Here is a 25,597-nt window from a genome sequence, read left to right as displayed (position 1 = left end):
GAGAGGTGGGAGATGGAGTTCAACCTGGATAAATGTGAAGTGATGCGTTTTGGAAGGTCGAACTTGAAATTTGAGTACAGGATTAAAGACAGGATTCTTGGCAGTGTGGAGGAATAGTGGGATCTTGGTGTGCAGGTACGTAGATCCCTTAAAATTGCCACCCAGGTGGACAGGGTTGTTAAGAAAGCATATGGTGTTTTGGCTCTCATTAACAGGGGGATTGAGTTTAAGAGCCGTGAGATCTTGTTGCAGCTCTATAAAACTTTGGTTGGACCGCACTTGGAATACTGTGTCCAGTTCTGGTCGCCCTATTATGGCAAAGATGTGGATGCTTTGGAGAGGGTTCAGAGGAGGTTTACCAGGATGCTGCCTGGAATGGAGAGCTTATCTTGCTAAGGGAGATTGACTGAGCTCAGATCTTTTTCATTGGAAAAAGGAAGGAAGAGAGGGGACCTAATTGAGGTGTACCGGATAATGAGAGGCATAGATAGAGTTGATAGCCAGAGGGGACCTCATTGAGGTGTACCGGATAATGAGAGGCATAGATAGAGTTGATAGCCAGAAACTTTTTTCCCAGGGCAGAAATTGTTAACATGAGGGGCCATAGTCTTAAGCTGTTTGGCGGAAAGTATAGAGGGGATGTCAGAGGTGGGTTCTTTACGCAGAGAGTTGAGAGAGCTTGGAATGCATTGCCAGCAGCAGTTGTGGAAGCAAGGTCATTGGGGATACTTAAGAGACTGCTGGACATGCATATGGTCACAGAAATTTGAGAGTTTGTACATTAGGTTTACCTCTCATCAATGGTCAGCACAACATCGTGGGCTGAAGGGCCTGTTCTGTGCTGTGCTGTACTGATCTATGTTCTAATTATCCTCAGTGACCTGGCCTTCACAGCGTTCTGTGGCAGTGAATTCCATAGATTCACCACTCTCTGGCTGAAGAAATTTCTCCTTACCTCCATTCTGAAAGGTCTTCCCTTTACTCTTAAGGCTGTGCTCACTGGTTCTAATCCCTCCAACCAATGGAAACATCTTCCTAACTTCCACGCTTTCCAGGCTGTTCAGTATTCTTTGTTTCAGTTAGAACCCCCCTGCTTGTGGGCCTATTAACCAGCGTCAACTGCATCCTTCAGGATGAGTTACAGCAGGGATTAGGTTGAACAAACTGAGAATGGAGGGAGAGTGTGTGGGATAGAGATTTTCAACTTCTTAAGAATAAGCGAGGAAAGAGAGTTCACTATAAATTAGAACTGATCAGGTGGGCTGATTGGCCAAAGTGTGGTAGATGGAGTTTAATTCAGAGAAATGTGTGGTTTGCATTTTGGTCAAGCAATCCAGGCAGGACTGACACCGTTAAGGGGAGTGTTGCAGAACAAAGAGACCTTGGAGTGCAGGTTCATAGAAAGTGGAGTCACCTGTAGACAGAATAGTGAAGGAGGCATTTGATATTCTTTCATTTATTGGTCAGTGCATTGAGTATAGGAGTTGGGAGGTGATGTTGTGGCTGTGTAGGACATTGGTTAGTCCACGTTTGGAAGACAGCATTCATTTCTGGTCGCCCTTTTACGGGAAAGATGTTGTGAAACTTTGAAAGGTGTCAGAAAAGATTTACAAGGCTGCTGTCAAAGTTGGAGGGTTCGAGCTACAGGGAGAGGCTCATTCGGCCGGGGATATTTTCCCGAGAGCATTAGAGGCTGAGGGGTGACCTTATAGACATTTATAAGGGGCATGGATGGGGTGAATATCCAAGGTCTTTTCCCCAAGGTAGGAGAGTCCAAAACTAGAAGGTATATGTTTGAGAATTTTTAAAGGCATCTGGATGGGTACATGAATAGAAGGGTTTAGAGGGATATGGGCCACATGCAGGCAAATTGGACTAGATTAATTTAGGATATCCGCTTGGCCGGACAAGTTGGACCAAAGGGCCTGTTTCTGTTCTGTATGACTCAAATCTTCCTCAGTGAAAGCAGAAGTGTGATTGTGAAGGCTGGAGTTTCAGAGCAGCTTTCAAAGATGTTTTGCCCTTAATGGGAGCAGAAGAAGTTACAATGAAATCTTGTATTTGTGAGACAGCAACTGAGTGAGTAAGTACATCTGAGGTTTTGGTGGAAAGTGGGAATTCATTGCACTGTGGCGATGAAGTCCTACCTATTGAGTCATTTCTGCTGGTGAATGAAACCAGGTCTCAAGATTAGGAGTAGAAGATTCAGGACACAGATGAGGAGGAACTGCTTTTGCTAGAGTGTAGTGAATCTATGGAATTCTCTGTCTAAGGAAGCAGTAGAGGCAGCTTTGTTAAGTATGTTCAAGACACAGTTGGATGGGTTTTGCAATGGTAGGGGAATTAAGGGTAGTTGGGATAATGCAGGGAGGGGAGGATCTGAGATAATGGATAGATCAGCCATGACCTTAATGAATCGCGGAGCATAATGAATGGATGGGCCAAATGGCCTACTCCTGCTATTATTATGAAACTACAACCCTGCATTTCCCATGGCCTACCCACCTCACCTTGACATTATGGGCAATTTAGCATGAACAATCCAAATCAAGACAGTGACCAGTGTAGTGATGTGGGAAATGAACTTCAGAGAATGATAGGGACAAGGATAGGAAATGTACCAGCAATCAAAACTGGATTCTAAAGATCACAAAAATTGAAACCAGAAACGGTATCTGAATGTGTGCTGCATTGTAACAAAAGTGAATGAGTTGACTGCAAACATTGAAGAGAATAATTATGAATCGAGATTCCCAGCAGAGACATGGCTTCAGGATGACAAGGATTGGATCCTGAATATTGAGGGTTTGGTCAAATGGAAAGTGAGGTAAAGGTAGAGGGTTGGTGCTGCTAATGAAAGCACTGATCACAGGGTAGTCTGGTGTCAGCTCGGATTTCAAGTCCTGATTTCTCTGTCCTGTGTTGATCTCCTCCTCATCTGTGTCCTGATGTCAGTCTGTTCTCCGCTTTGCTGGATTTCTGCTGAAGCTTTGCCCCTTCCCCCTGCTTTTTTTTCACCTTCCGGAACAATAAAGCATTCAGCCAATCAAGCCCCAATCCACAATCCCCCAGCCTGTCAACCATCCAGACACACAGTGTAATCATAGCAGGGAATCACACAAGAAAAATGAAACCAAATTTGAAACAAATAGGTGCTCGTGTTTAATGTTTGTTCATTCGGACGTAAAGCAGAAATGGGGGTCTCCCAGGATTCTGGGACTGTCCTACTTGAGGAAATCTCTCTCTCTTACATCTATCTATGAGAACCCAGCTCTGATTTACAACAATATTTACACCAACAGAAGTAAGACATCTGTTCTCAAATAGACAGAGATAAACAGGATGGAAATAGACACTTTCTCTCTCATGTGCGCACCCACACAAGTCCACAGGAGTGAATGTATATTTGCAGAATTATATTTGCAGAACTGAGCAGAAATGTCACTTTATCAAAATTTAAGTTTTATGAAGAAGGTGCCTTCCAGGAAGACTGAGATTTGCATATTAATGATACCTGCAACCCATTTGAAAAGATGAAAGACTTAACAATCCAGGTTTGTTAAATGTACCATTTCAGTGGCAGGACACTGTCATGTTTTTCTATAAATTCTATATCTTGTGATCTTATTCTCCACAATCACCTGATGAAGGAACAGCGCTCCAAAAGCTAGTGCTTCTCAATAAACCTGTTGGACTATAACATGCTATTGTGATTTTTAACTTTGTCCAAGTTAGGGGGGATTGGCTATGCTAAATTATCCATAGTGCCCAGGGATGTGCAGGTTAGGTATGATAGTCAGGGAGTAGAGCAACAGGTCTAGGGGAATGTGTGTTAGGTGGGTTACCCTTCGAGGGTTGGTTTGGACTCGTTGCGCCGAGTGGCCTGCTTCCACACTGTGGGGATTATTGAAGTGCACCTCGCCTTGCCCCTTTTGTTTCACCCCCTATTCCCTCCCCCTCCCCCACCCATTGATGGCATCACAACGCAGCAGTGGCCCTGTCAGTTTGAGTGAAACTCCCTCTCTCTGGGCAACTCTTCATCCTGGGAGGGAGAGAGAGGGGAGGGGGGAAATCCATTCACTTGTGGCAATTGGAGTGAATCCAGGAAGGGAGCAGATGCTGCAAACTCAGGTATTTGTCTTAATTACCCAGGTGAGGAGGGACAGAAGGATGGGGAGGGGCTGTTTTCCCCATCGCGCCAGAGCCTGAGAGGTGACATTATAGACTTTTATAAAATCATGAGCATGGATAGGGTAAATAGACAAAGTCTTTCCCTTGGGATGGGGGGAGTCCTGAACTGGAGGATCATAGGTTCAGGGTGAGGGCAGTGGGGAAATGTAAAAGAGACCTCGGGGCAACCTTTTCTGAAGAGGGTGATGCGTATATGGAATGAGCTGCCAGAGAAAGTGGTGGGGGCTGGTGCAATTCCTACAGTTAAAAGGCATCTGGATGGGCGGATGAATACAAAGGGTTCAGATGGAGAGGGGCCAAGTGGTGGCAAATGCGACTGGCATCATATAGATGTACAGCATGGAAACAGACCCTTCGATTCAACTCATCCTTGCTGACAAGATAGCCAACCCAATTTAGTCCCAGCTGCCAGCACCTGGCCCATATAGGGGCCAAGTGATAGCAAATGTGACTAAATTAATTCAGGAAATCTGGTCAGCTCGGACAGGTTGGGCCCAAGGGTCTGGTTCCGTGCTGTGTGACTCTAATCATCTTCAGTGAAAGCAGAAGTGTGGTTGTGATGACTGGACTTTCAGGGCATGTTTTGCTCTGACTGGAAGCAGCAGAGTTTGACTGAAGTGTATTGGTGTTATTGCCTTGATGTCTCCGTTTTCTCCCATCTTCCTGGGGTAATTAACCATTTTGTTTGGTTCTTCCTCAAGAGACTGCATTGCAGGTTCACCCTGAATTGACACTTTTTTTTTGCTTCCCAAAAACAGATCTGCTCACTCTCAGCAGGATCCCAGTGTTGTGAAAGATAGTAACTTTCAGGTGGAGGTATCCAAAATTCAGAGAGATGTCAGTCTTCATATTTTTGCTCATCTGTCCCTGTAAGATCCTGAATCAGCATCTTCAGGATAATTAGTTATATTGGAGTGAGAACAGAGAGTGGGATGGTGCTTTCAATTTTGTGGAATAACAAAAGACCAGAATATTTTGCAGAAAGTAGAATTGCTTGTTCTAAATTTTTACCCTGCACTGACTAGTGACTTTTGTAATCTCTCTTTAAACAGTGTATTTGAAGATAGAAGCTTCAAAATCAACACATGAAGTCCTTATACCCGAAACGTTAACTCTCCTGCTCCTCGGATGCTGCCTGACCTGCTGCACTTTTCCAGTACCACACATTTTGACACTGACTCTCCAGGGTCTGCAGTCCTCACTTTGACGTCAATGTCTGACAGTCACTCAATCCAGCGGGACCGGAAACAATTTTCAACTATGATTCTGTGAGAAGGAGCAAAGTGTTTTGGTTCCTGTTTGAGTACATTTTCAGCATCAGTGGGACTGGATGAGAGACCCTACTGTTGCAGCGCATTGAGTGTGGGGCGTGTAGCAGCATCTACAGCCTGGAAAGAGGAATTGACGGCAGGGAGGGGCTGGAAACGTGTGTGTGTATTTGTGTGCAGCTGAAGCTTCGGCCATGGAGAAACCTGAGGAATCCCGCCCCGTGGAGAAATGGTGGAAGTGTGGTGATGAGGGAAAAGGCTTCCATTTCCCGTCTGCCCTGGAGATTCATCAGCGCATCCACACAGGGGAGAGGCCGTTCTCCTGCCCCGAGTGTGGGAAGGCCTTCAGCAAATGCTCCGACCTGCTGAGGCACCAGCGATCCCACACAGGGGAGAGGCCCTTCAACTGCCCCAAGTGCTGGAAGAGATTTACCCGGGCCTCCCACCTGCTGAGGCACCAGCGGGCCCACACAGGGGAGAGGCCGTTCTCCTGCCCAGAGTGTGGGAAGAGATTTGCCCAGGCCTCCAACCTGCTGACCCACCGGCGGGTCCACACCGGGGAGAGGCCCTTCAGCTGCTCAGAGTGTGGAAAGGCCTTCAGCAATTCCCCTAACCTGCTGAGGCACCGGCAGGTCCACACTGGGGAGAGGCCCTTCAGCTGCCCCGAGTGTGGGAAGGCCTTCAGCGATTTCTCTTCCCTGCTGACCCACCAGCGGAGCCACACTGGGGAGAGGCCCTTCAGCTGCCCTGAGTGCGGGAAGGCCTTCAACAATTCCTCTTCTCTCCTGATCCACCAGCGGATCCACACTGGGGAGAGGCCATTCAGCTGCCCGGAGTGTGGGAAGGCCTTCCGCCATTCCCCCAACCTGCTGAGGCATCAGCGGGTCCACACTGGGGAGAAGCCTTTCAGCTGCCCCGAGTGCGGGAAGGCCTTCAGTAATTCCTCCAACCTGCTGACCCACCAGCGGATCCACACTGGGGAGAGGCCCTTCAGCTGCCCCGAGTGTGGGAAAGCCTTCAGCAATTCCTTCAACCTGCTGACCCACCGGCGGGTCCACACGGGGGAGAGGCCCTTCAGCTGCCCTCAGTGTGGAAAGGACTTCACTCGCTCCTCCCTCCTCCGGAGGCACCAGCAAGTTCACGTAGGGTGATTGAAGGAGTGACGGCTGAGTGCCATTATCGACTGGACTATTAACCCAGTTCCAGGGACTCCTGGGTTTGAATCCCACTGCGGCAGATGGCGCTATACAGGGTCTGAGTGAAATTGCTGAGTGAGTCAATACTTCCTCCAGGTTAAGGCTGTACCAAGGATCCAATTACAAAGGGACAACTCAGTGGTGACCAATAGTAAAGACAGTGATGGGGGGGTGGGGAGAGTGTGTGCGCTTTGACTTTGAACTGTTTAAACAGCAGCTACTTTTTCTCTGCTATTTTGCTGAGGGGATCTGAAGCTGTAACAAAGTTGGGTTGCAATAAAGGTTACCTGAACTTGCTGCTGGGCTCAGACTCTCATTGAAAGCTTTGAGCTCCAAGAGTTTTTGTTTTAAAGCTGCTCATTTCTTTCAGCCTCCTGTGCTAAGCTTCCAATGTCGCTTTCAGATGGAGTCATGAATGAGCAACCAATATAATGAGAAATTGTCAATTTCTCACGAGTGCAGAGTGTGTCATTTCATCAGCATTGTAAAGTTTCCTGGCAGCATCAAGAGGTGTGGACTGTGTTCGTGAGAAATTATGTGGAGGAGCCAATGTTGGACTGGGCTGGATAAAGTTAAAAATCACACAACACCAGGTTATAGTCCAACAGGTTTATTTGGAAGTATGAGCTTTTGGAGCACTGCTCCTTCATCAGGTAACTGTGGAGCAGGATCATAAGACACAGATTTTATAGCAAAAGATCACAGTGTCATGCAACTGAAATGACATATCGAACAAACCAAGATTGCTGTTGAGTCTTTCACCTTTTAGAATGAGTTGCAGGTTTCAGTTCATTAATCTGTAAATCCCAGAACTACTATTAATTCATGTTCTTGAGATGACTTAAGGTTTTTTTAAAAAAAAGTGACATCTCAGCCCAGACAATGCATTAAAGGTGTGAGGTTCGAGTCTATCAGTATCCCAATCTTGAATCAGACTGGTTCTAGTTCCAAAGTAGGAATTTATAAAATATTACACGGATTGACTGTCTGTAGTTTCTGCACTTTTTGAACAAAGTAGAATGTATCTGCAAACATAATTCTGCCAATAACAGTTTGCCCAAAAAGTGATGTGAGAGTGCACGTAAGAGTGTGCACATGTTTGGTAAAGTGAGAGTGTGATGGAGTATAAGCCTGAGTGTTGGGGGCATGTATGTGTGGGTGTCTGAGAGAAAGCGTGTGTATGAGTGAGCTATTAAAAGCGAGGGCTTGCGTTTTGCTAAAACAAGAAGGGCAGTTAATGGTAGGGCCCTGTGTTGTGCTGTAAAAGAGAGACATGGTGGGGTTCAGGTTCATAGTTCTTTGCCTTAAAGATTTCCTTTTCACGTCATTGATATTAAAATATCTCAATATATAATAATGAAGCAGCTCATTTATTCTGAAATTATTTCAATTAGTTGGTCAATTGCCAAATAATAGCTGCATAACTGTTGTCAATATTGATACCCAGGAAAGCTGTTTTGTTTAGTATATTTCCTTTGTAAAGATCTTATCCAAATTACAAAATGATTGTATTTTCATATGAAATAAAGTTTGCAGTGTTTTATTAAATAGTTGAAAGTACCTTTGCACTTAATTGCTCTGTTTGGAATTAAACATTGTGAAAGATCACTTTTATCAAAGTCACAATTTATGGTGAATCTATTAACAAACGAATGTTGCCATTTGCTCTTGAATTATCACAAATTCAATTTGAAATTCTTGAATGAATTGAATAAGGGATAAAAAGTGAATATTTATTGCACTTTTTCTGAAATTCTCTGCGCTGCCATTGTTTTTGGTTAAATGTATGTAACCCTCATCATAACTTTGTATTTCTTTGATGTTTCATTTGTCACTGCTACTGCCCAAATAGTCTTTAAAAAAGTTTTGGCATTTGGTGAAGTTGTGAATTTTTAGTCTCGTAACATTGTTTCACAACTGAATAGTCTGAAGATTAATTTCAGTACATACAGGAACGTCAAAGAGATTGTGATGATAGAAAGTCAGCATGTAGAATTGCCAATGAAATGTAAACAGTGGCTGCTCTTAATTTGGTATCAATTGAAATGGTAAGAATAAGTAAAAATTATGGCATTGTGCATTGTGTGTGGTGTGAGTTCAGAATTTTTCTAATCCTTTAATTCTGACACCTACAGTGATGGCAGTGAACTGTTTTATTTGATCGTGGAATGTGAGCATCATTGGCAGAGCCAGTATTTGACTGCAGAGAACACATATGAATATCCGATGAGGTTGAGTTGCAACTGTGGCATAACAGATTGCACTGGCTTGCACTGTACTCTGACAAGACAGAGACTTTGGGAGGAGAACAAAAATAGGAATTTCTACTTCAATTTTGATGGTCCCACTTATATCTCTCAAAAGGAGATTGTTTGGTCCATCACATTTATAATGGCTCTTTTGTTGAATTATTTCCCTGCATCCACATATAACTGGAATCGTTTTCTTTTCAAGAATTTTGCAATTATCTTTGCCCTTTACGCGTTCCATTACCCCTTCAAGGTCATTCCCAATCGTAATAACTTGCTTATTTTCTTAAAAAATTAAACCACCTCACGGCCATTCCCCCCCCCCCACCCCAAAAAAGCCCCTTTTTCAAAGTGCCTGCACTATTTCCAATATGGTCATGTTTTCTAAATATTACTATGTACTTCTATTTTTTGAACAAGTCTCTTTAGATTTCAATGTATCTTTTTAAATATAAAAATGCCCCCTTACTTGTAGCTCAGCCCTTTACATGTATTGTTTCTCTCAGCGCAATCTTGACCCTCGGTAATGTATATTTACCCCTCGAGAAATGAGTATGTCTCTTAAAGGGATATTTCTGCTTACAAATAGGGCAACGTTTTTTCGCAATGTAGTTTTATTTAAATATAACTGCGTCACTTTACTTATTAAAATATCCCTTTGAATGTGCCCACATCCCTTTGAAATGTAATCTTTCCATTTATATCTCTTTATAAGCCCGTTAAAATGTCTGTGTCCCTTTAAAATGCAGATTTACCCCTTTAGATATGAGGCCGTTCTGTTAGATGTCGGAATATCTGTTTAAATGGAGCCGTGAGCTTTCCCAATGTAGACAGGGCTCCTCGAAACGTGGCAGTGTCCCCCCTGCAGCTGCAGAGCGAGACAGGAGAGTTTGTTTTTGTGAATGAGCAGTTGTAGCGCGAGGTGGCTGTTGCTTGGTGACGGTGAGGCTCCCCCGGCCCCGCCCATCCCCCCGTGCAGACGTCACGCGGGGGCGAAGGCGGTTGGGAGGAGAAGTCGCTCGAGCGGGGAAGCGGCGGCCGTTAGGAAAATGGCGCCGTGCGGCCCGGGGCAGACCCCCGTCACTGGTCACCGCCGCCTTCCTGGCGCAGCTGCTGTGTCACGGCCACACCGGCCGGCTGTACAGCAGGCAGGAGCCGGTGACCATTCTGGAGGCGGATGGGGTTAAGGGCCTGTTTGGGAACTGGTCGGCCGCCTGGGTGGTGGAGTTCTACTGGTCGTGGGGCGGCCCCTGTGTCAACTATGGGGCCACCTGGAAGGTACTGGGCCCGGGAGGTGAAAGGTGAGGCAGGTTGTGGGGGGGACGGAGGGGAAGGAATGTGGGGCCTGTCCTGTCATAGTCACATTTTACACTCACTTTCCATCTGCTTTTACTGGCGCTTCTGCTGTTTACCCCTCACTGTTTTTTAATCCTTGTGCTGTTTACCCCTCACTGTTACTTGTGCAATTGCTGAGGGTAGTGTGTAAATACTAGTGAAGGATACTATGCACCAGCATGTATATGTTCCTCAGTCATTGAAGGGGCAGGACCTGTTGAGAATGGTTAGTAAAGTATGTGGTGCACTAAGCCTTGTTAACTTGGAGATAGTTTGGTATTTGTAAAAATATACTTTTTTATTATTTAGAATCATAAAGATGTACAGCACATGAACTCACCCATTTGGTCCAACCTGTCCATACCAACCAGATATCCTAACTTAATCTAGTCCCATTTGTCACCACTTGGTTCATATACCCATCCAGATGCCTTTTAAATGCTGTAATTATACGGCCTCCATTACTTCCTCTTGCAGCTCATTCCATACATGCACTATCCTCTGCATGGAAAAGTTGCCCCTTAGGTACCTTTAATATCTTTCTGCTCTCACCCTAAACCTATGCCCTGTAGTTGTGAACCTCACCCCTACTCTGGGGAAAAGACATTTTAAAAAATGTTGAGCAGCCAGACAAAAGCGATAAAATGTTGAGCCACATGGGGAAAAAGAACTGTGGCTCTACCCTTTATTTCTCCTCTTGGCATTTGAACATTTAATATCTGTCAATAACACCAGCATCGCCACAGAGCACATTGTGTCTGCTCCTCGGTGTGAACAACAGCACACCTGCTCGCTGGTGTCACCAGTACATTGTCCATGCTCCTCGCTGTCGGCAGAAAAAGAGACATCGCTTATCTCTGTTCCCTTTATTCTTAAAGCTGTGTCCTCTGGTCCTAGTCTCTCCTACCAATGGAAACATCTTCCCAATGTCATTGCACTGTGGGGATGAAGCCCTAGCCTGTCCAGTAATTTCTGGTGGGTGAGACGAGGCCTCAAGGTTAGAGGGAGTAGCTTTCAGACAGAGATGAGGAGGACCTGCTTTTCCCAGAGGGTCGTGGATCTATGGAATAGTCTAGATTAGAGTGGTGCTGGAAAAGCACAGCAGGTCAGGCAGCATCAGGAGAGTAGGAAAATCGATGTTTCGGGCAAAAGCCCTTCATCAAAATCTAGAGAATACTCTGGCTAAGGAAGCAATAGAGGCAGCTTCATTAAGTATATTCAAGACACAGTTGGGTGGGATTTGGCCTGGTTGGGGAATTAAGGGGTTCCTTGTGACAGTGCAGGGAAGAGAAGATGAAACGATGGATAGATCAGCCATGATCTTAATGTATGACGGAGCAGGCTCACTTGTAGCAACTGGAGTGAATCCAGAGAGGGAGCAGACTTTGGGACCTCCGGTATGTGTCTTGGTTACCTGGGTGAGGAGAGACAGAAGGACAGGCTGGACTGTTTTCCGTAGCTTGCCAGAGTCTGAGGAGTGACCTTATACACTTTTATATCATCACGAGGGGCATGGATAGGGTAAATAGACGTGGTATTTTCCTTTGGATGGGGCAGTCCAGAACTAGAGGGTAATAAGTTTAGAATCGAGCGTGTGGTGCTGCAGCAAGTCGGGTAGCATCTGAATAGCAGGAAAATTGACGTTTCAGGGAAACTCCCTTCAGGGAAGTGTGTGTGTGTGAGTTTGTGTATAAGATTGTGCGCTGTGAGTGTCTATTTGCATTTGTGTCTGCTTGATAAAGTGAGATTGTAATGGAGTATGAGTCTGTGAGAGGGTGAGAGTTTTGAGGGGGTGGTGTATGTGTATGTCTGAGAGAGAGCATGTGTGTATGAGAGAGGTATGGATATAAGTGAGGGGTTGCATTTTGCTAAAATAAAGGAGGGCAAGACTTGAACAGGTAATGGTAGGGCCCTGGGTCATGTTGTAGAACAGAGACCTGGGGGTGCTCAGGTTCATTGTTCTTGAAAGTTACATCACTGGTAGAGGGGGGTGAAGAAGGTGTTCAGCACACTTGCCTTCATTGTTCACATGCTGAGTACAGGAGTTGGGACATCATGTTGGAGATGCACACAGAAAGTACATTACTCAGAGGGTGATAGGTGCCTGGAACGCATTGCCAGCAGAGGTAGGGACGGTAGATTCATTCAATGTGCATCCGAGCAGTAGGACAGTCGAAGTTTCGGGCACAAGCCCTTCATCAGGAATGATGCGTGGATGTTCAGAGGGGCATCAGCGTCCTTCTGTGCCAGTTGTCAGACAGGTGCAGCAGGCAATGAGCAAGGCAAGTGGTGTGTTAGCAAGAGGAGCTGAAAATGTGTTGCAGGAAAAGCGCAGCAGGTCAGGCAGCATCCAAGGAACAGGAAATTCGACGTTTCGGGCAGAAGCCCTTCATCAAGAATTAGTAAGAGGAATTGAGTTCAGAAATGGGGATGTCTTCCTGCAGTTAGGGGGTCATTTGAATAAATTCAAGGCTGAGTTAATCTGATTTTTGAACGAGAAAAAAGTGGATGTTTATGGAGGAAGGCAAGAAAATGGTTTTAAGATCAGTTTAGAACAGTTCCAGAGTCAGACAACACAGAAACAGACCCTTCAGTCCAATTAAACCGTGCTGACTGTGTTCACAAACTAAACTAGTCCCACCTGTGTGTATTTGGCCCATATCCCTCTGAACCTTTCCTATTCACGTACTTATCCAAATGTCTTTTAAACCTTGTTACTGTACCTACATCCACCACCGTGTCTGGACATTGATTCCACACACAAACTACTCTCAAAAAAAAGGCGCTCCTCCAGTCTTTTGAAAATCTTTCTCCACTCACCTTCCTCATTTACTCCCTAATCTTGAAACCCCCATCCTAGGGAAAGGACACCTGCGGTTCACCTCATCTACCCTCCATGATTTTATGAACCTCCTTTTAAGGTCACATCTCAACCTCATGTGTTCCAGTGAAAAAAGTCCCAGCCTATCCACCCAGCTGTAGGTATATTCATATCAAGTTATGAATTGTTCAATGCTGGTGCTGACTCGAAAGACCGAATGGCCTAGTCTTGCTCCCAACTCTCTCACTCACTCTGTGTCCAGGACAGCAAGAGGCCCTAAGTCAGAGGAGCAGAAATTAGGCCATTCAGTCCATCAGGTCTAATCACCCCATTCAATCGTGGCTGCTAGGTTTCTCAACCCCATTCTCCTTTAACCCTTGATCCCCTTGATACACAAGAACCTATCTGTCTCAGTTTTAGATATCCCCAGTGACCTGGCCTCCACAGCCTTCTATGGAAATAGATTCCACAGAATCACCGCTCTCTGGCTGAAGAAGTTTCTCCTTTCTAAAAGGGCTTCCCTTTACTCTAAGGCTGTGCCTCTCGTCTGAGTCTGTCCTACCAATGGAAACATCTTCGCAACGTCCACTCTGTCTGGGCTGTTCAGGATTATGTAGGTTTCATTTAGACCCACCCCCGCCCCCTCCTGAGTGTGGTCTTATTAATCAGCATGAACCAGATCCTTCAGGATGAGGTACAGCAGGGATTAGGTTCAGTAAACTGAGACTGAAGGGAGAGTATGTGGGATGGAGATTTTCAGCTTCTAGAGAATGAGAGAGAAAAGTGAGTTTGCTATAAATTAGAATTGATCGGATGGGCCAAAGTGTGGTAGATGGAATTAAATTTTGAGAAGTGTGAGTTGTTGCATTTTGGTCAAGCAATCCAGGCAGGACTGACACAGTTAAGGGGAGTGTTGCAAAACAAAGAGACCTTGGAGTGCAGGTTCCGTAGTTCCTTGAAAGTGGAGTCTCAGGTAGACAGGATAGTGAATGAGGCATTTGGTAGGATGGCCTTTATTGGTCAGAGCATCGAGTAGATGAGTTGGGAGCTCATGTTGTGGCTGTCCAGGATGTTGGTTAAGCCAATTTTGGAATACTGCGTTCAGTTCTGGTATCCCTGCTGTAGGAAAGATGTTATGAAACTTTGTAAGGGGTCAGAAAAGATTTGACCTATAGGGAGAGGCTGAATAGGCCAGGGACATTTTCCATGGAGCATCAGAGGCTGAGGGGTAAACTTATAGACCTTTGTAATGGGCATAGGTAGGGGGGGGGGGGGGAACCCTACCTTTTCCCCAGGGTAGGGGAGTCCAAGAAAACTAGAAGGCATATGTTTGAGGTGAGAGCAGAATGATTTAACAGGGGTCTGAGGGGCAATCTTTTCACACAGAGGGTGGTGCATGTATGGCACGAACTGCCAGAGGAAGTGGTGGAGACTGGCACAATTACAACATTTAAAAGGCATGTGGATGTCGGTCTGTTCTCAGCTCTGCTGGATTTCTGTTGAAGCTTTGACCCCCCCCCCCCACCCAGAAATAGGGCTCTCCCAAGGATTGGTATGGTGTCCTATTTGAGGAATTCTTTCTGTCTTACATCGAACTGTTAGTATGCAGCTCTGATTTACAACAACATTTACATCAACAGGACTAAAGCATCTGTTATCAAATTGGCATAGAGCTATACAGCACGGACATTGACTTTTTCTCTCTCTCATGCACAGACGCACATAACAAGTCCATGGGGTTAAATTTGTATTTGCAGAATGATATTTGCAGATACATTCTATTTTGCTCAAAAAATACACAATCTGTAAGCAGTCAATCCATGTAATATTTTGTAAATTCCACTTTGGAAGTAGAACCAGTCTGACTCAAGACTGGGACACAGACAGACTCTGACCTCACACCTTTAATGCATTATGTGAACTAAGATGTCACATTTTGCTATAAAACCTCGAGTTATCTTGATATGGCGCCTTGCAGGAAGGTCTGGGATTGACATGTGAATGATAGCTGCAACCCAGTCTAAAAGATGAAAGACTTGACAATCCAGGTTTGTTCAATATATCATTTTGGTGGCAGGACACTATAATGTTTTTCTACAAATTGTGTCTTATGATCTTATTCTCCACAACCACCTGAAGGATCAGCGCTCTGAAAGCGAGTGCTTCCAAATAAACCTGTTGAATACTCAACTGGTGGTGTGATTTTTCACTTTGTCCAGGTTAGGATGGATTGACCATGCAGAGATGTGCAGGTTAGGTGCATTAATCAGGGGTTAAATGTAGAGCAATAGAGGTAGGGGAATAGGTGTGGGTCTGTTACCCTTCAGAGGGTCGGTGTGGATTTATGGGGCTGAGTGGCCTGCTTTCGCCGCTCTGGGGATTCTCTGAAGAGAAGGGATTGGCACAAACCCATTTTTTTTTTTTTTTTTTGGCTTCCCAAAATCAGACTTCCTCACCTCTCAGCAGTATCCCAATGTTGTGAAAGATATTAACTTTCAGGTGGAGTTATCCAAAATTCAGAGAGATGTCAGTCTTGGCGTTTTTGCCTTTCTGCCCCTGGAAGATCCTGAATCAGCACCTTCAGGGGAATTAGTTAGATCAGAGTGAGAAGAGAGGGGGAGAGAGAGTGGGATGGTGCTTTCAATTTTGTGGAATAACAAAAGAAAATATTCCGCAGAATTCCTTGTTCAGAATTTCTACTCTGCACTGACAGTGATGACTTTTGTAATCTCATTTTACATTTCAGGATCTGAGGATGGAAGTTTCAAAATCAACAGATGAAGGCCTTATGCCCAAAACATCGACTCTCCTGCTCCTCGGATGCTGCCTGACCTGCTGTGCTTTTCCAGCACTGCACTTACTGATTCTGACTCTCCAGCATCTGCAGTCCTTACTTTGACATCCATGTCTGACAGTCATTCAATCCATCGGGACCGCAACAGTTTTCAACTATGATTCTGTGAGAAGGAGCAAAGCTTTTTGGTTCCTGTTTGGGTACGTTTTCAGCATCAGTGGGACTGGATGAGAGACCCTACCATTGCAGTGCACTGAGTGAGGAGCGTGTAACAGCTCTACGGTTTGGAAAGAGGAATTCACGGTGGAGAGAAGCTCCACATGCGTTTGTGTGCGGCTGAAGCTTCGCCATGGAGAAACCCGAGGAATCCCGCCCCGTGGAGAAACCATGGAAGTGTGGCGACTGTGGGAAAGGCTTGTTTCCCGTCTGCCTTGGAGACTCATTGGCGCAGTCACACTGGGGAGAGGCCGTTCCCCTGCCCTGACTGCGGGAAGGGCTTCAGCGATTCCTCCTACCTCCAGACCCACCAGTGGATCCACACATTGCGGGAAGGCCTTTACCCAGGCCGCCTCCTTGCTGACCTACCAGCGGGATCACGTGGCATTGCAGGGGGATTGAAAGAAAGACGGCCGAGTGCCTTTACCGACTGGACTATCAACCCAGTTCCAGTGACTCCCGAGTTCGATTCCCACTGTGACAGATGATGGAATTGGAATTTGGTCAGAAATCTGGAGTTTAGCATCTAATGGTGAAACCATTGTCAGTGGGGTGGGGGTGGAAGAAAACCCCCATCTGATTCACTCAGTTCTTTTTGAGGGAAGACTTGAGCAGTTATTAGAGCAGTCGTCCCAGCTGCATCCTTTACCAGATCTGGCCTACACATGACTCCAGACCCACAATAGTCTGGTTGACTCTACGCTGCTCATCCAACTTACTTGGATACAGGTTGAAATTGCTGAGTGAGGCAATACTTCCTCCAGGTTAAGGCTTTCTCAAGGATCCAATTACAAAGGGACAACTCAGTGGTGACCAATAATGAAGAAAGTGAGGGGTTGCACTTTGACCTTGAGCTGTTTTTAAAAAATTGCTACATTTTCTACACCTTTCTGCTGGGAGATTCTGAAGCTGTAACAAAGTTGGGTCACAATAAAGATTACCTGAACTTCACACTGAGCTCAGACTCTCAATGAGAGCTTTAAACTGCAACAGGTTTTTGGTTTAAAACTGCTGATTTCTCACAGGCGAAAGTGAGAACTGCAGATGCTGGAGATCAGGGTCAAGATTAGAGTGGTGCTGGCAAAGTACTGCAGGTCAGGCAGCGTCCGAGGAGCAGGAAAATCGACATTTCGGGTTTGCTCCAGACTGCACCCTCCTTACTGTGTCAACCATCTGTGAGTAAGGTACTCTCTTCACAACTCCTTTTCCGTTTTTTTCATTCTGGGCTTCAATTTATGACTTACAGCAACTGAAAGGAAAGAGAATGAATCGATGGAATGGACAGATCAGGAAAAGTTTGTTTATAAACAGTATGTTTCATGTATTGAGTGAATGTAAAGAGGAAGTGGTGGATGCATGTTCAGATGCAACATTTAAAAGACATGTGGATAAGTACATGAATAGGGAAGGTGTGGAGGTATATGGGCCAAACACTGGCAAGTGGCACTAGTTTAGTTTGAGAATATAGTCAGCATGGAATAGTTGGACTGAAGGGTCCGTTTCTGTGCTGTCTGACCATAACTGATCTGTCGTGGTCTTAAAACTATTTTCTTGCCTTCCACTTTAAATGTGATTACTGTACCTGCATCCAACACATAAACCACAAAAAAAACCCTCATGCACACAACATGTGCGGCACGGTGGTTAGCACTGCTGCCTCACAGCGCCTGAGACCCGGGTTCAATTCCCAACTTGGGTGACTGACTGTGTGAAGTTTGCACGTTCTCCCTGTGTCTGCGTGGGTTTCCTCTGGGTGCTCCGGTTTCCTCCCACAGTCCAAAGATGTGTGGGTCAGGTGAATTGGCCATGCTAAATTGCCCGTAGTGTTAGGTAAGGGGTAAATGTAGGGGTATGGGTGGGTTGCGCTTTGGCGGGTCGGTGTGGACTTGTTGGGCCGAAGGGCCTGTTTCCACACTAAGTAAGCTATAAAAATCCACACTTTATTGTTCAAAACTCAGATGAACTCAGCCTTGAATAAATTCAATGACCCGCTAACTGCAGGAAGACATCCCCATTTCTAATCTCAGATCAGCCTGCTAATATACCACTTGCCTTGCTGCACCTGTCTGACAACTGGCATTGACTGATGTAGAAGGATGCTGCTAATCAAAGCACTGATCACAGGCTGGTCTGGTTTCAGGACCTGATTTCTCTATCCTCTGTTGATCTCCCTGTTCCCACAGACTAAGATGTCGTTCTGTTCTCAGCTCTGCTGGATTTCTGCTAAAGCTTTGACCCTGCCTTTTATAACTTCTGGAACAATAAAATATTCAATCAAGACCCAAGCCACAATCTCCCAACCTCTCAATTATCCTAATACAAGGTGTAGTCATAGCAGGGAATCGAACAAGAAAAATGAAACAAAATCATAAATAAATAGGTGCACGTGCTTAATGTTTGTTCATGAGGAAGTAAACCAGAAATAGGGATCTCCCAGGAATCGTACAGTGCCCTACTTGAGGAATTCTGTCACCCTTACACCTATTAGGATCCAGCTATGAATTACAACAACATTTACACCAACAGAAATAAAGCATCGGTTATCAAATAGAGATAAACAGCGCGGAAATAGACTGTTTCTCTATCTCACGCACACACGAGATAGATCATCCATGGGGGTGGGTTTGTATTTGCAGCATGTTTGCAAATACATTCTACTTTGCAAGGTTTGTAGCTCAGGTTGAGGATTAGGGTGTAGGTTTGCTCACTGAGCTGTAGGTTTGATATCCAGATGTTTCATTACCTGGCTAGGTAACATCATCAGTGGCGACCTCCAAGTGAAGCGAAGCTGTTGTTTCCTGCTTTCGATTTATATGTTTGTCCTGGATAGGGTTCCTGGGGTTTGTGGTGATGTCATTTCCTGTTCATTTTCTGAGGGGTTGATAGATGGTATCTAGATCGATGTGTTTGTTTATGGCGTTGTGGTTGGAGTGCCAGACCTCGAGGAATTCTCTGGCATGTCTTTGCTTAGCCTGTCCCAGGACAGATGTTGTCCCAGTTGAAGTGGTGGTTTTCTTCATCTGTATGTAGGGCTACGAGGGATAGAGGGTCGTGTCTTTTTGTGGCTAGCTGGTGTTCGTGTATCCTGGTGGCTAACTTTCTGTTTGTCTTACGTAGTTTTTGTGGCAGTCCTTGCAAACCCCCGGAGTATGGGTCTGGGTGGTATACGCGTCGGCAGGTCAGTGTGGACTTGTTGGGCCGAAGGGCCTGTTTCCACACTAAGTAATCTAATCTAATCTAAAAAGATTTACAAGGATGTTGCCAAGACTGGAGGATTTGAGCTATAGGGAGAGACAGAACAGGCTGGGGCTGTTTTCCCTGGAGCGTCAGAGGCCGAGGGGTGACCTTATAGAGGTTTATAAAATCATGAGGGGCATGGATAGGATAGATAGACAAAGTCTTTTCCATGGGATGGGAGAGGTTTAGGGTGAGAGGGGAAAGATATGAAAGAGACCTAAGGGGCAACCTTTTCATTTAGAGGGTGGTACGTGTATGGAATGAGCTGCCAGAGGAAGTGGTGGAGGCTGCTACAATTGCAACATTTAAAAGGCAACTGGGGGGATATGGGCCCCGTGCTGGCAGGTGGGACTAGATTGGGTTGGGATATCTGGTCAGCATATATGAGTTGTCCAGGTTCAGGTGGATTGACAGTACTGAAATACCCATAGTGTCCAGGGATGTGCAGGTTAGGTGCATTAGTCAGGGGTAAATGTTGAGCAATAGGGGTAGGGGAATTGCATGGTGAGTTACCCTTTGGAGGATCGGTGTGTAGTCTTTGGGTCGAGTGGCCAGCTTCCACACTGTGGGGAGTCTCTGAAGGGGAAGGGAGTTTTGTAAACTGTGCAGGCAACGCAGGCATCATGTGGGGGCCTGCTGTTGGCCTTGCCCTGCCCCTTGCACCTCCCCCTGTTGTTGAGTTGGCTAAAAAACAACTACTCTTTCTCTGCCCTTTGAATCTGAAGCTGTAACAATGTTGGGCCACAATAAAGGTAACCAGAACGTACTGCTGGGCTCAGGCTCTCATTGAAAGCTCCAAGCAGTTTTTGCTTTAAAGCTGCTCATTTCTTGCAGCCTCCTGCACTAAGTTTCCAATGTCGTGTATCAGATGGAGCAGTGAATGAGTAGCTGGTTTCATTAGAAATTGTAAACTTTTCAGGAGTGCAGGCACTGCATCGTTTCATCGGCAGTTTACTGGCAGCACCGGGAGGTATGGGCTGTGCTCATGAGAAAGAAGGTGGAACAAGGTTTAAAAATCACAACACCGGGTTATAGTCCAACAGTTTTATTTGGAAGCACTAGCTTTCGGAGTACTGCTCCTTCAGCGGGTAGCTGTGGAGCAGGATCATAAGACACAGAGTTAAGAGCAAAAGGTCACAGTGTCATGCAACTGATATGATATATCGACAAATGTAGAGTGATGTTAAACATTCAGCACATTTACCTTAATAGTTCACACCATTGAATAAAGGAGTTGGGACATCATGTTGAAGTTGTACAGGATGTTGGTGAAGTCACTTGTAGAGTACTGAGAAGGCTTCTGGTGGCCCTGTAATCGGAAGAATACTATTAGAGGGTTCAGTAAAGATTTACCAGGATGTTGCCAGGACTGGAGGGTTTGAGTTATAAGGAGAAGCTGAGACTGTCTTCACTGGAGCACAGGAGGTTGAGGGGTGACCTCATTGAGATTGATATGATCATGAGGGTTCTAAGTAACATGAACATCAAATAGCGAGGAGCCTGCACGGTTATGTCAAGTGAGTGGGGGAGAAATTGTGGCATTTGGACACTTTAAATCCATCAGAAACAGCATCTCCATAGAGCATACGGTGCATGTCAGGTGAGGTGCCACAAGACTGGAGGTTGGCTAACGTGATGCCACTGTTTAAGGGTGGTAAGGACAAGCCAGGGAACTATAGACCAGTGTGCCTAACATCAGTGGTGGGCACATTGTTGGAGGGAATCCTGAGGGACAGGATTCTACCTTCATCTAGGTGGATGGGCTGGGACTTTTTCACTGGAGCATTGGAAGTGGAGATGTGACCTTATCAACGTTTACAAAATCATGAGGGGAGAGGTGAGGTGAACGAAGGGTGTCCTTCCCCCTTGGGTTGGGGTTTCAAGATTAGGGAGCAAATTTTGACGGTGACAGGAGAAAGAGATTTTAAAAAGACTTGAAGGGCACATTTTTTTTTTTACACAGAGTAGTTCACGTGGTGGATGCAGGTACAGTAACGTCATGAATAGGAAAGGTTTGGAGGGATATGGGCCAAAACACTGGCAGGTGGGACTGGTTTAGTTTGAGAACATAGTCAACATTGACTAGTTGTACTGAAGGGTCTGTTTCTGTGCTGTCTGACTCTGGAACTGTCTTAAAACTGGATACTGGTCTTACAACCATTTTTTTGCCTTCCCCCACAAGCATCCACATAAAAATCATGCGAACTCAGCCTTGAATATATTCAATGACCCCCTAACTGCTGGAAGACATTCCCACTTCTGAACTTAATTCCTCTTGCTAATATGCCACTTGCCTTGCTCATTGCCTGCTGCACCTGTCTGACAACTGGCACAGAAGGACGCTGATGCCCCTCTGAACATCCACGCATCATTCCTGATGAAGAGCTTGTGCCTCAAACTACGACTGTCCTACTGCTCGACCCACTGTGCTTTGCCAGTTGTGATCGTCTCTACATCATGAAGACCAAGCGTAAACTTGGGGAATGGTTTGCCGAGCATCACAGCCGGGTCCACAGAGGCTGAGCGGACTTCCCAGTCTCCATCCATTTTAATGCCCCTTCCCACTCCCCTTCTGACAAATTGGAGGAACAAAACCTCATCTTGTCTGAGCAGTCCACAGCCCGGAGGACTCGACACTGAGTTCTCCAATTTCAAATAATCTCCCATCCCATCCCCCAACTCACTTCCCAGCCCCTTTCACTCTTCCCTGCCAACTAGATTCCTTCCTCCCATTCACCAACCAGGTTATGGGGATAATGCAGGAACAGGATACTGATTGAGGATGATCAGCCATGATCATAATGAATGGTGGTGCTGGCTCGAAGGGCAGAAGAGCCGACTCCTGCACCTATTGTCTATTGTACCCTCTACCTGTCTCCACCTATCCTCACTTCATCCCCCTGCCCCCAGCACACCCTTGTTCAACAGCTCTCCCTATACCCACTCCCAATCCTGAACAAGGGTTACACACATACCTCAACTTCTCCACCTCCTGATACTGCCTGGCTTGCTGCGTTCTTCCAGTCTCCTGCCTGTCTATTTTGCAAATTGAGACAAAGGCTTGGACTAACTTTTCCAGAGTCTGTCCCCTCGTGGATTCACTCCCATTCCTTTCAGTTGCTCCAAGTCAACAATTGAACCCCAGAATGAAACGTAAATGGAAAAAGGGGTTAGAAAAGAGAATGCTGTACACACAGATGTTGGACAGAGGAAGGAAGCTGCAGTCTGAGTGAAGCTCAATCTTCATTGAGAGAGAGATGGGGCAGGAGCTTCAGAATCTCATGGCCCAACTTCCGCATTCACCAATAGGGGAGCTCCGAATGGCAGGAGGACAAGTCTCCTTCCGGTCCTCCAGTGATCCTTATTTATCCATCAAAAGTAGATTTTGCCCCTTTCCTGCCGACAATGAGGAACACGCCCAATGTTTTGATGACATTGGCAAACATGTGCCCTGCTTGTTGACACTGAGGAGTGTACACAATATGCCCTGTAGCAATGCTGGTGTTATTGACAGATTTTGTTTCCAAATGTCTATCGAAGATCAAAAAGGGCAGAGCGATATTTTTTCCCCCATGTGTCTCGATATTTGATTGAGCAGCCAAACAAATGCAAAAGCAATGTTTTTAAGTCTTTTTCTCCGTGTTGGGGTGACCTTCACAACTAGAGGACATAGGTTTAGGGTGAGGCCACAAAGATATAAAAGGTACCTGAAGGGCAATGTTTCCCTGCAGAGGGTGGTGTGTGTATGGAATGAGCTGCCAGAGGAAGTGGTGGAGGCTGGTATAATTACAGCCTTTAAAAAGTATCTGGATGGATATATGAATAGGAATGGTGTAGAGGGATATAGTGCTGGCAATGGGGACTAGATTAATGTAGGATATCTGGTTGGCGTGGACAGGTTGGACTGAGGGGATCTGTTTCCGTGCTGAAAATCTCTACGACTCTAAATAATAAAAAGTCAACTTTTCCAATGAACATATCCATGTTAACAAGGCTTAGTGCACAACCTGCTTTACTAACCGTTCTCAACAGGTCCTGCCCCTTCAATAACTGAGGAACATATACATGCTGGTGCATAGTATCCTTCACTAGTATTTACACACTACCCTCAACAATTGCACAAGTAACAGCAAAGGGTAAACAGCACAAGGATTAATAAAACAGTGAGGGGTAAACAGCACAAGCGCCAGTAAAAGCAGATGGAAAGTGAGTGTAAAATGTGACTATGACAGGACAGGCCCCACATTCCTTCCCCTCCGTCCCCCCCACAACCTGCCTCACCTTTCACCTCCCGGGCCCAGTACCTTCCAGGTGGCCCCATAGTTGACACAGGGGCCGCCCCACGACCAGTAGAACTCCACCACCCAGGCGGCCGACCAGTTCCCAAACAGGCCCTTAACCCCATCCGCCTCCAGAATGGTCACCGGCTCCTGCCTGCTGTACAGCCGGCCGGTGTGGCCGTGACACAGCAGCTGCACCAGGAAGGCGGCGGTGACCAGTGACGGGGGTCTGCCCCGGGCCGCACGGCGCCATTTTCCTAACGGCCGCCGCTTCCCCGCTCGAGCGACTTCTCCTCCCAACCGCCTTCACCCCCGCGTGACGTCTGCACGGGGGGATGGGCGGGGCCGGGGGAGCCTCACCGTCACCAAGCAACAGCCACCTCGCGCTACAACTGCTCATTCACAAAAACAAACTCTCCTGTCTCGCTCTGCAGCTGCAGGGGGGACACTGCCACGTTTCGAGGAGCCCTGTCTACATTGGGAAAGCTCACGGCTCCATTTAAACAGATATTCCGACATCTAATACAACTATGTTAACTTTCAACTACTTTCAGGGAACATGTATTTTGCTCTGAGTAAGTCTATTGAGTTTAACTGCAGCATGGCTGTAGTTTTAAACTTGTTTGCTTTCCTGAACAGCTAGGTTTAAATGTTTTATTCGTTAGAAGAACCAAAATTAGTGATAGTTCACATATCCACCCTGAAATGGGGTGGGTAACTGGATTGAGTGGGTAGGCGCCATACTAAGTTTAACTTTGGGGACAGCCTTTGAGCTGCATATGAACAAACTGCTGACATGTTGCACTTATCGACTGCTAAATATCGGCTCTTGTTATCTTAACACTTAGCCTTCTGATTGGACATTGCAAAGGTTCACCTCCCGCCCACACCCCGCCAGCACCCTTCCCAAGGGTCAGACCCTCCCTCTCTCCAGGCACACAGTCTGAATAATTGACGAAGCAAAATTCACTGTCAAATCCCATCAACATGGAAGATCCCAGCCCACCCTACCTCCCACTCTGTACCCAACCCATCCAAAAACCACAAAACATCATCTCATCTTTAAAAAACAAAAGAAAAACTGGACCGCATCAAAACGTTCAACAACGGTCAACGCTATGACTGTTACACAACACTTTACGGAGCTACATTTCAACTCGAGTTTGTTTGCACTCCCTCATGAGAGTTCACATTAAAAGCTCATTGTACCAAATCAACGGCATGCCACAGCTCTCTGGAATTCAGCGGAATTCTTCCTGGTATCCCTCATGTTTTCTGGTTGTTTTGAGAAAGGAGACCCTCCCGTGAGCTTCGCCTTCAGATCTCCTTGGCTCCGCCGAAAGTTTCGGCTGATCAGTTCAAGCACAGGGTCGCAGCCTTTTCTTGCTAAACTCAGCTGGCTTAAACGTTAGCAACGCCTCTGGTTCCCGTTGGAATTTACGCTCCAGAGCGCAGACCTGGCCCGCAGCCTGTAGTCCCACAGGTCCTGCTGACTGCAAACTGCCCTACTGACAGCAAAAATACAAACACGACGGGGACAGTGTTCATTTCGCTATTCTCAATGTCAACTCTGACCCCACGAAAGGTTCTCTTTTCAGGGGCGGGCATGTCAATTGCCGACTTGGGGTTTGGTGAAATGTCTCAACAAGTGTTTCCGTTTGTCTATATTTACAAGAATTCTAACCCCAACTAGACATTTACATGTAAAATCTAAGAATTATGCAACGTGACACATGAAACCATGACGAGGAGCATCTCCTGTGTCCTCTCTCAGCTCAGAAAAGACTTAAACCCCACTCCCCCCTGTAACATTCCTCCAGGTGACAAAAAGAACTTAACGCAGGCAGATTATAAGGGGTTGCTCAGTGGTCACAGCGCCAAGGGACCCGGGTTCAATTCCAGCCTCAGGGGCGACTGTCCGTGTGGAGTTTGCACATTTCCAGCCTGCGCCTGCGAGGGTTTTCTCCGGGTGCTCCGGCTTCCTCCCACAATCCAAAGATGCGTAAGTGA

At 46.1% G+C, this 25,597-nt stretch overlaps 1 protein-coding gene across 2 annotated transcripts in view; it reads left to right on the top strand.

The window, feature by feature from the left end:
- Window positions 1–25,597, top strand: part of LOC132807113 (gastrula zinc finger protein XlCGF7.1-like) — a 66,198-nt gene that overhangs the window by 16,400 nt on the left and 24,201 nt on the right. Inside the window, exon 2 of one of the 2 annotated variants that reach the window (XM_060821414.1) lies at window positions 5,244–6,595. In XM_060821414.1, the coding sequence (XP_060677397.1) occupies window positions 5,654–6,595 (942 nt within the window). In that variant the 5' untranslated portion in view covers window positions 5,244–5,653. Of the gene's footprint in view, window positions 1–5,243; window positions 6,953–25,597 lie in introns of those variants that run through there. The other variant, XM_060821413.1, reaches the window with a different exon arrangement.

Source organism: Hemiscyllium ocellatum (genome assembly GCF_020745735.1).
Source record: "Hemiscyllium ocellatum isolate sHemOce1 chromosome 27 unlocalized genomic scaffold, sHemOce1.pat.X.cur. SUPER_27_unloc_1, whole genome shotgun sequence".
Classification (NCBI taxonomy): Eukaryota; Metazoa; Chordata; class Chondrichthyes; order Orectolobiformes; family Hemiscylliidae; genus Hemiscyllium; species Hemiscyllium ocellatum.
This window is presented reverse-complemented; position numbering and strand designations above follow the sequence as displayed.